At 53.6% G+C, this 10,742-nt stretch overlaps 1 protein-coding gene across 1 annotated transcript; it reads left to right on the top strand.

Moving 5' to 3' along the window:
- Positions 1-266: 266 nt before the first annotated feature.
- Positions 267-9,196, top strand: LOC135299825 (pituitary tumor-transforming gene 1 protein-interacting protein-like). Its single transcript, XM_064419250.1, has 7 exons — positions 267-591; positions 2,625-2,677; positions 3,624-3,732; positions 6,250-6,355; positions 6,459-6,524; positions 6,906-6,952; positions 8,424-9,196. Exons 1-7 carry the CDS (start codon positions 267-269, stop codon positions 8,465-8,467), a joined length of 750 nt encoding a protein of 249 aa, XP_064275320.1. The 3' UTR covers positions 8,468-9,196.
- Positions 9,197-10,742: the final 1,546 nt, after the last annotated feature.

A 10,742-nucleotide genomic window follows, 5' to 3' on the forward strand; every position in this document is an offset into this window, starting at 1 on the left:
GTGCTGTCAGTGACCCAGGAACCTGAGCACTGCCAGTGACCGAGGAGCCTCTGAGTGACTCCAGTAAGTGAAGACAACCCTCTGAGTTCTGCCAGTGAGTGAAGAGGAGCCTCTTAGTCCTAGTGACTGAGGAACCTCTGAGTGCTGTCAGTGACTGAGGAGCCTCCGAGTGCTCCCAGTGACTGAGAAACCTCTGAATTCCAGAAGTGGGAGCCAAGCCTTCGAGTCCTGCCAGCGGCTGAGAGCAGCCAAGCCCAGGAGCAGCAATGGCCGAGGTTAGACAGGAGCCATCAGCGCCACGAGCCGTGCGCGTCTGCCGCATCTGCGTGGATTTCCTGCGCAACCCCGCTGCTGCCGTGGAGCCCTGCGGACACGTGTTCTGCCACGCCTGCATCCAGCCCCAGGCTGCCACCGACGCCGCCGCCACCTGCCCCACCTGCCAAGGGCCCATCGGCAGCATCCGTGTGCTGGAGGGCCAGGACAACCCAGCCCCGGTGGCCCCGCGTCGCCCCCGCCGCCGCCTCCATCCCTTCGTGGCGCGGTGGCGCCAGCGGCAGCAGCAGGAGGCGCAGGAGGATGCGGCTCCTGGAGGTGGCCGGCGCCGAAGACATGCTGATGGCGACAGGGCACCGAGCCCTCTGCCCCGCCAGCGTCCCCGGAGAGAGCAGGATGACCTGAGAAGAAACGGGCTGGGACAGCGGCCACCGAGGGGAATTGCAGCGCTGGCCGCAGGGGACAACCAACACCGTCCCCCTGCGATCTGATTTGATGTGGATCCTGCACAGCCCGTCTGAGCTAAAGACCAGGATGCTGAGACGGGCCTCGTCTAGTTTCTTCTACCTGTTTGGGGATACTTCAAGACTGGGAGAGCAGGAGCTGTTGGAGGGAAAGCATATAGTTGTAGAAACTTGGGGAGAGGGTAGGATATTGATATTAGGATATTAGGATATTAGGATATTAGTATATTAGGATACTAGGATATTAGGATATTAGGATATTAGGATATTAGGATACTAGGATATTAGGATATTAGGATACTAGGACATTAGGATATTAGGATATTAGGATATTAGGATATTAGCATACTAGGATATTAGGATATTAGGATATTAGGATATTAGGACATTACGACATTAGGACATAAGGACATTAGAACATATAGGACATAAGGACATTAGGACATAAGGACATTAGCACATTAGGACATCAGGATATTAGGATGTTAGGATATTAGGATATTAGCTATGAAATAAAGTTTTTTATTCCGTTTGAAACATTGGAAAGCAGTCATTCTTTATCCGCGTCGGACACATGGAAGAGTATCTCCTTTAATGTGATGTGTGTGGTGAGAGTTCACAACAGGGTACTTACTCCATGCTGATCATACATATTCATTACAAGGTACCTCCTAGCTAATACACAAACACCACTTTCCTAGAACTAATTTGCATGCATTCGCCTTTTACTGGAATTACTTTTTTGGTCCTGGAGGTCATCTAAAGGGGTGTCTGGTGGTCATATTCACTGAAGGCTTCAGTATTACTGGTGACCTTACTTTGAACTTTTTCTTTGGGCATGCACTGTTGGTTTTTGTTATGTAGCTCACAAAAAACCCCTCTCTAGTCCTCTGTCTGTTTCTCCACTGGTTCCAGCTACATTTATCCTCCTTTGTGCATACCTTTACATCCTTCTATCTTTTTTCTAGTTAGTCCCAAAGCTTTATTCAGCAACTTCAGGGGAACTGAAAATTTCTAGTCTCTGTGTTATTTTTCAAGTCTCCCCTTTTCTTGAGACTGTCTCTTTTAGACAATCTCAATACTTCATTTTCCAGCACGAAGTGCTGCAACAACCATAACAGTTTGTCCTGTGTCCAGGTTCAGACCTTATCCACTCCCCTGCCCAGCTGGATGCATCCTGTGGGGATGCCTTCATCCATGGTGGCTCTGGTCCTGTGGCATCCATGGTGGCTCTGGTCCTGGGAGCCACCTGTCTCTGTAAACTGGGGTCTTCCTCCGCCAGATGGGGGTGGAAACAGGTTCTGAACATCAGCACAGATTTTGGCTGCAGTGCTGCTGCATTGCCTGGACTGTGTCCTGCTGAAGGAGGATTTGGATGAACTGGCTGGGGTAGGGTACCGCCCTCGTGTGCAGCAGGAGGCCTCCTGCAGGATCTGTGGCTCTGTGTGTCCCTGTGTGCTCCTCTGCTTCTCCTGGCAGCAGCTTCTGTGTCTGGGGCTTGTTTGCTTGAGCTGCTCCATATCTGGTGCTACAGGACTGTATCACCCAGCCACTGCTTGCCCTCATCCTCATAGGGTCCCTCCAGACCGACTCTAGCTGTGTGCCCTGGCTGCCCTACTGCCACAGCAGATTCTCAGGCTTTTAGGGAAATAAAACCCAAGAGAGGAACTCGCAGCTTAGGGCTTTGTCAGCAGAGCAAGGCAGAACTTGCCTTGCATTTGGGCTTCCCACCATGACATGGAGCATGTGCTGAAGCTGGTGGCTCTTGCAGCAGCAGCATGCACTGCTGCTGGCCCAGTGGTGGGTAGGAGCAGGCTTGGAGGAGCCCAGAGTTTTAAACCACTGAAGCTCTTCAAAGTCCTGAGGTGTCTTGTTTTCTTCCTGCAGATTGTCACCAGTATACGAACAGGAGCTGTGAAGAATGCCTGAAAAATGTCACTGTGAGTAGCAGCAGTGAGGCTCCCAGCCTCTCACCATGCTGAAAAAGTTTCCTTCCTGGAAGCAGGGCTGGTCCCCTGCCCTTGTCCCAGACATGCTGCAAATTCCACCCACCTATGAGGGTGAGAGGGCAATCCCTCTCTGGTGCTCTGGAAGGAGGTTGCTAGAAACTGGGTGGGTTTTGTTGTGTGCTTTTTGATTAGAGTAATGGAATTGCTGAGCTGCTTCCTGATGGATGGACGATGTGCTTGGAGAAGGGACTGAGTGGGCTGGGCTGGCTGGTCAAGTTCCCCTCCAGCAGCTGGGCCGTGGCACTGGCTGGGTGCAGGATGTGTGCTGGTGTCCTGCCAGTCCCTGCTGCCTTATCACAGATATCAGCACACTTGAACTTGAGTCAGATCTTGCAGCTGATGTAGCCAGAACCAGTTTGACCAAACCCCTACTGAATGCTGGGGTTGGGGATTGGAGCCACCAGGAGAGGAGCATGCAAAGCTCCGCAGGTGGTCTGTAGTGGCTGGGCACATGCACACCTCTCCTGCTCATCAGCTTTGTGTGTGTAGAGCGCTTTGTCTCAAAGGCTTTCTTCTTATCTCAAAAATAAACGTAAAGGATTTGTGTTATTAATGGTGGGATTCTTAAGGCTGTCCTGGGCAGGGCCAGTAGTTGGCTCAATGATCCTTATCAGTCCCTTCCAGCTCAGGACAGTCTACAATTCTAAGCCAGGAGAAGGATTCTCAGCATCTTTACTTGCTCGAGAGCTCTGCGCTCCCCTCTCCTGCCTCTCCTGGTGTGATCTGTGCTCACACAGCTCTTACTCCTGAGCGCCCTGTTGCTGCTGGGTGCTGTCTCGTGAGCCAGCAGAGGTGGCCCTGTGCTGTGGCTGCCAAGCAAAGCGAGGGTCGCTGTCAGTGCAGCAGTAACGCTGTGCTGCCTGCTCCTGTGTCCTAGTGCCTGTGGTGTGCCAGCAGCAGGAGGTGCATGGAGTACCCCGTCCGAAGAATCCTCCCGCCGGCCGACCTGTGCGAGCTCCGCTCGGCGCGCTGGGGAGTCTGCTGGGGTGAGTGCCAGCCTGGCTGGTGACTGTGACAGTGCTTGCTGCTGTGGGAGGTTCCCCTGCCTCCCAGCTCTCTGCCAGTGTAGCAGTGACAGGCTGAAGGCAGTCAAGGTTCTGCAAACCTCCTGAAGCGTGGGCGGGGAAGCAGAGTATGAGCAGTTCCCTGCCTTCTGGCAAGTAGGACCTGTGAGGATTTAGCTACTCCAAAATACATCCCTTATGCTTTGGTGTGATGGAGGCTCCAGACATGGCTAGCGCCTGGGAACAGGAGTGGAAGGTTCTCTGTGGGCCTCTGCAGCCCTCCTGGTGTCTGAATCCCAGATCTCTCCTCTGCAGCTGGCAGGTCACTCTGTGCACTGCTTCTGGTTCTTCACGTGGCTGCTGTCCCAGGTGGGCTCCTGGAACCAGAGGTGTGATGACTTCTCTGGGAACCTGTGTGTGCTTCTAGTGCTGAGTGTACCGTGGTCCTGCTCAGCTCTCACCCACCTGAGAAAAAACCTCTTCTAAAACTACCCCTGCACATGCAGGTCTCCTCTGGGAGCTTTCTCTGGTGGGCAGCTGCCTCTCCTCCCTGCTGCTCTGTTTTCTGAAGGATTTCTGGAGAGATTGGTGCCTTGTTCAGACCAAGCTTAGTGCATATTCATGCTCATAGAGAAGCCAGCTTTTGGGGGCTGGAGAAGGAAGGAAGCAAGCTGGGGCCTGGTTGCACTCACCCACCCCCTTGATGAGGAGCCTGGTGCTGAATTGCCGTTGCCTGTTATCTTTTGTGCTTGAGGCTGGGCTCTCTTGTCTGCCCACAAGAGTTCATACTGCTCTTATGCTTGTGGAAGAATCTCCTCTTTGTGAGCCCTGTGGTATGCTTTTCTGAAACTTCTGTAAGACCTTGAAGTGCTAGTTTTGATGTGAGTAGCTTCGAAGATCACATTCCTTAGCTTGCAAAACTCGCTATAGAGAAGATTAGTCCTGTGGGAGATTAGCTCTTATGTGATTCTGCATTTTTGGTGTGTGTGACTTAGCCTCTGTCATCAGCTGGAGGAGTGCCTGGTGCTCTGCCTCAGACCTCTCTGTGTGGGAAGGGGGGAGCTGAACCCCAGGCTCATCCTGAAACCCCAAAAGGGTTTCAGAAGCACTGACACTGCTGGAGTCAGCTCAGGCTGGAGTACCTAAAAGAGGATCTCTTTAGAACAGATAAAAGGAAGAAGTTTCTTACAATAAGGGTGATGAGACAGTGGCACAGGTTGCCCAGAGAGGTGCTGAATGCCCCATCCCTGGAAACGTTCAAGGTCAGGTTGGATAGGACTGTGAGCAGCCTGGTCTAGTGAAAGATGGAGTTGGACTAAATGACCTTCAAGTGCTCTGAGCAGGTTCAGGTGCACTGAAATTTCTGTAGCCTGGCTGTCGTGTGCAAAGTGGCTCCTAAACAAATATTTCCACAGGCACAATTCTGTGAACAGCCTGAACCACACTTGGAAGAACCTCCTCTTTGTTGTTGCCTGAAATCCTTGGCATGTAGATGTGTCAGTTTTGGCTGGTGTCTCTACTGCCATTACTGCAGGAGCTGAGTGGGATGAGCAGGGACCAGGGCTCACGGCTGCTGCCTCGCCATGTTCCAGCAGGCTTTGTTCTGTGTGTGGGCAAGCAGAGCCCCCCAGCCCTGGGGAGACGTGGTAGTCAGGTGCAGGAAGCAGGACTTGGCCCTCAGCTGCCTGAGCAGCACTGCTGGCCCCAACCTGACAGATTTTTTTTCAGTTTATCTCTTGCCCAAGGACTTCAGATGCCGCTAAGTGCTCATCTCATCAGAGATGTCTTCTGAGGCTGGCTCCCATGGACAGTAATTCCTCCCTGTCAGAGATGATTCCTTAGCCCTGAAGCCTTCAGTTGTTGGGTTTTTTCCCTCAATGGTTACTTTTTACCTGGATTAGTGATTAAGATAGCTTTGCTCCTGTTTCTGCCAGAGGAGTTTGACCTGAGTGCGTTTCTCCCTGCCAGTAACTGAGCGCTCCTGTTAGCAGGGACATGTGCTCAGCTGGTGTTTATTTGTGGGTACCAACACTTGTTATGTCTACATAGGTTTATCTACATTGTTATCCACAGCTAACAATGTCCATTTGCTTTCCCAGGTGGCTGCACATCTCCAGCCCAGTGACTGAAGCTGCTGGTGACAGTAGCTGTATGTTCATAAACAAGATCAGAGAAAGTGGCTGTAGGATAAGAGGAAATGGCCTCAAATTGCACCAGAGGAGGTTTAGGTTGGATAGTAAGAAAAAGATTCTTCACTCAGAGGGTGGTCAGACAGTGGAACAGGCTGCCCAGGGCAGCGGTAGCATCCCTGGAAGCATTCAAAAAACACAGAGCTGTTGCACCTGGGGACATGTTTACTGGAAGACCTGGCAGTGCTGGGGGAACAGTTGGACTTGATGATCCTTGAGTGTTTTCCCAACATTAATGATCCTGTGATCCTATATTGTAACCCTATATTGTGTCTGTGTGAGCTAAACACGTTTTTGTCAAATCCTTCAGTGAACTTTGAAGCCCTGATCATTGCAATGTCCGTGGTGGGAGGAACACTTCTGATCATGTTGGGGGTCTGCTGCTGCTGCTGTTGTTGTAAGAAAAAGAGCAAAAAGTAAGTATTGGGGGGTGCCGTGATTGTGGAGCAGCTCAGATGCAGCCGTGTGCTGCTGCAGGACTGAGTGCTGAGTGCACTAAGGGGTTTTTCTGTCCACCAGGCCGGACAAGGATGATGAGAGAGCAGCCAGGGAGCGGGAGAAGAGGCGGGTGCGGCAGGAGGAGAGGTGAGTTTGTACCACAGGCCCTGAGGCTGCAGGATGACTTGGCTGCTGTCTGTGCCATCAAATGTGATGCCAGGAGGCACGTGGGGCTCAGCACATGCAGTCAGTGGCTGCTTCAGCCCTAGCTCACACACAAGCCTCATTAGGAGTGTCACGCCGGGGTGACTCGTGGATGTAGCATCACAAGTTTTGTGTATGCAGCTCCCTGAGGGCTGCTGATGTGTGGGCTCTGGTGGTCCCCAGAGACTCCCTGAGGTGGCAGGCTGAGCAAACCTGCCAGCCTGGAGCTCCCTTGTTTGGGAATAAGCAAGGAGCTCTGGCTCTTCTTGTTCCCTTTTGTACCACCAGTCACTGACTCATGGCTTTTTTGTTTGCCTCTCGCAGGAGAGCAGAGATGAAATCACGGCATGATGAAATCCGAAGAAAATACGGTACAGTGCTGACGTGAGTGATTCAAACTAAGCTTTAGATGAAGCAGCCTCTGTAACTGTGCTCCTTGCCATGGTTACAGCTGTAGATGAGACCTGGCCAGCAGGGAAAATATGGTCCCTGCTTCTCTTGGCTCAGAGTAAGTGTAGAGATGCTGGGGTCATGGTGTGTGAGCCCATACAAGGGCTATTTTTCCTGGGCAGGGAAGAGGAAGTGTATAATATTCTCCAGAATGTGTCCTCCAAGCTTACCACGTGGGAGAAGTTGATGGAGCTTGACTAGAAGGTAGAAGCAGAAGCTGGCAGACACAGCACCATCATAATCCTGTTACCCTTCAGACACAGCCCTCCAGTAATTCTGTGGTGAGCCAGCAGTCTGAGGTGTGGGGCCAGGTAGGAATCAGAATGCCCACAGCTGCAGGAGCACAGAGCAGGCACCAATCCCACCCCAATCCCTCTGCTCCTCTGTGCCAGCAGTGGTGTCTCAGTCCCCTGGGGATGGGAGTGCACAGCCTCCCTCCTGGGGCTGAACTGCCCCTCAGGTGAGTCCCACAGACCTGGGCCAGGTCTGGACCTGCCTGAGGAGAACATCAACTTGGAAGTTGCGCTGTCCCTCCAGCCTGCCCACTGGGGCTGCCGGGGGCTCTGCCAGTGTCTGGCTGTGGAGCACTTGGGCTCATGCATGCTGCACTTGGTGGTCTCTGGCTTTGGAGGGGCTGTAGGGAAAACTAGAGACCTTTCCTCTGCCTGCAGCTGCTGCCCACTGCAGGTACAGGTTAGGCAGGAGATTCCAGGGCCTCTGGATGGGCTGGATCCTTTAGGAAAGAAAGAGCAGGCAAAGCTGTGCCTGAAGGAGCTCTTGGTATGGGAAGCATCTGCCTGTGGAAGGGCTGTGCTCTGGGTCTGTCTTGCCATGTCAGAGTTGTCTTGCTGCAGCCTGACCCCAGAGTTTGCAATCTTGTCCTTTGTGGCTCTTCTTCAGAAGTGTTGAGCTGGGAAAGGATCAAACAGCATGGCACATGGCTTGTTGCTAGCCCAAAAGTCAGCCCCATACCCTGCCTTGCCATTTCCCAGTCTCGATGCAGGAGCAGGGAAGCAAGTCTAAGAACAGTTTTAATTTAATTTGGGTCTGGGCTCTTTGCTTGTAATCCAGTCTGACAGAAGGGCTGTGTAGAGGGGAGAGCTCTGGAAGATTAGGCAGGCTGCTTGACCTGGACTGTGCATGGCCTGCCTGGGAGAGGAGTTTGCCATCAGGTCAAGCTTCTCAATGGATGTCTCCTCTTGTGCAGAAGGGGAGAGTGAAACAGTGCTGACTGTGGGCACTGCTCAAGTAAGAGCAGGTGTTTTGGGAGAACTGCAGCTGGGAGGCTTGAGGATGCTCAAATGACAAAGAGTTATTTCCCAGGACTGGTTTTCTTGCTGGCTGTGACCACTGTGGGAGCTGCTGTCTGAACAAATCTCTTTTCTCTTCTAGGCCTGTTCAAGGAAGAGAACCCTTACGCAAAATTTGAGAATTAGCATCTCCAGACACACCCACCCACCCTGGTGAACAGTGCCTTCTGCAGAGCCAAAAGTCTCCAGGCTTCCCCCCACCACCATGGTGCCACTTCAACTGCCACAGAAGATGACCCAAATCCTTGGTGACACCATTGTCCCCACTCCAGGTGCTTGGTCTGCCCAGACTTTGCTCTTGCCCTGCTGGTGCAAGAAACCATGGTGACAATACTGGAAGATGGGGCATTTTTTCCTCACTCACCCCAGGGTGGTTGTGGTGTCCAAAGCAATGCACGTAACAGTCCTTGTCCCAGCCAAGGGCAAAAGCAATGTCACACATCTCCCTCACTCCTGCCTCACCAAGGACACTTCATGCACACAGAGCTAGCCTCTTCTGCTCTTCCTCCCCCTCTTTTTTTTTTTTCTTTTAGTATATGCAAAAGCCAGCAAGAGTTTCCTGACGTAAGGGCTAGCAGGAGGCTTTGGCTGTCACTCCAGGTGCATGCACTTATCCCAGCACATTAGCAGTCCTCTCAAAGAGCACAAGTTTCTGGTGATCTGGTGCTTCCAGGAGGAAGGTCTCATGTGCACCTTCTCACTTGCAACTAATCTGGGGAAATGCCCCAACTCTCCTGCCTCTCTGTGCCTTTCTAGAAAGGTGGTCTTGGGCTCAATGGCCACGTCTGTTAGCAATACTGTAAGTTTCAAGTGCATTTACAATATGCTGACTGTATATTAAACTGATTCAATTACTGTTCTGGTCTGAAAGAGTTTAATTCTCCTTCCACAGCAGGCACAGATCAGGGGGAGTGGCTGATTGAGTTGTCACTGTTGTGTGGCTCTGACTCACTGGGGGTAGCTGGGGGAGGCAGAAGCAAGGCTGCCTTGGGCTCTTGCTGGGCTTGAAAGGAACAGTCTGTTCCCAGAGATGTTCAGGTGTTAGGAAGAGCTTGGGATGGAAGCAAGGCTGCTCTCTAAGGAAGGAGCTGGCTGTTCTGGCAAGAGTTGGGCCTTTTGTCCCCTGGCATCTCCAGGAGAGAGCCCCTGTTTGCGTGGGTGGCCTGGGGGCTCAGGCTGCAGCCCGAGCAGTGTAAGGACCTGGGTGGGAAGGGGATGGAGCTGCCTGCTCTGGAGCCTGCCCAGGCCCGGCCCTGCAGCAGCCGCAGCCCCGTGTGCAGGCCGGGCAGGGCTGGGAGAGTCTGGGCTGAGGAGAGCTGCCCGTGGCCTCCTGCCGGGGAGGCTCCCGTGGGCCGGGGTGAAGCTCTCCCTCTGCACGGCCGGGCTTGTGGAGCTCAGCACAGCGGCCCCAGCTGGGCTCGGGGAGCTGAGGCGCCGGGAGCCCTGGCTGCTGCCCCAGGGGCAGGGCTCGCGGGTGACTTTTAATCCAGATTGTCGCCGGCTACTGCCAGGAGAGGCTCGGGTGGGAGGAACACAGGGCCTGACTCTGCCGAGGTCTGGTGGTGGCTGCTCTCCCACCTTCTGTCCGGGCAGGGGCTGCGCCCCGGGGCTGCCGGGCAGGAGCCAGGGTGGTGCCGAGAGCGCCGTGTCCGGGTGTGCACGGCAGGGAGGTGATGATTCACAGATCCCGGCGTGGCTGGAATCCCTTGTGCGTGGAGGATGAACTGTGGAGCCCAGTGAAGAGAAGGGAAAGTGCTGAGAGGGGTCCTTCATGTGCTGGCCCAAAGGGCCCGTGGTGCCTCTGCCAGCCAAAGGCACAGGGAAAGCTGTGGGGCCTTTGCTTGAGAGCCAGCAAGGTCCAGGGACAGCTGGTGCCAAAGCCTTTTGAGCTGCCTTTCCCCTGCTGGGCTGCACCAGGCTCCAGTCCCCCTCCTGTCCTGGAACTGGGACCAGTAAATTCATTTTGGGTACCCTCAGTGCTCCACTGGCCCTGCTCCTAGAGCTAAGGAGTGATGTCTGCAAACCTATCAGGGAACTGCAAGCAAGTTCCTCTTCCTGAGACCCCACTTGTGACTGGCTCTGTCCTCCTCTGCTGAGCCAGGGCAGCAGAGAGACCTGCTGGGAGCCAGGATGGATGGTGGATGGAATGTGGCCATGCCCTGGGAACTTGGAAAGACGGGGTTAATGAGATGTAACAGGGAGCTTGGCTTTGAGACTGAGATTTCTACAGCCCTGCACATAAAGGCCACAAAAAGCTGGCACTAGGCCAATTCCAACCATGTGATAGGAAAGGTGGGACAAACAGCCAGCACTCTGAGAGGCGAAATCCCAGGGGCAGACTGAGCTGTGAGCACAGGCTGCCCAGCTGCATGTGGATAACTGTGCTGGGGCGGCCTGCTGT

The sequence above is a fragment of the Passer domesticus genome, chromosome 4, assembly GCF_036417665.1.
Source record: "Passer domesticus isolate bPasDom1 chromosome 4, bPasDom1.hap1, whole genome shotgun sequence".
Classification (NCBI taxonomy): domain Eukaryota; kingdom Metazoa; phylum Chordata; class Aves; order Passeriformes; family Passeridae; genus Passer; species Passer domesticus.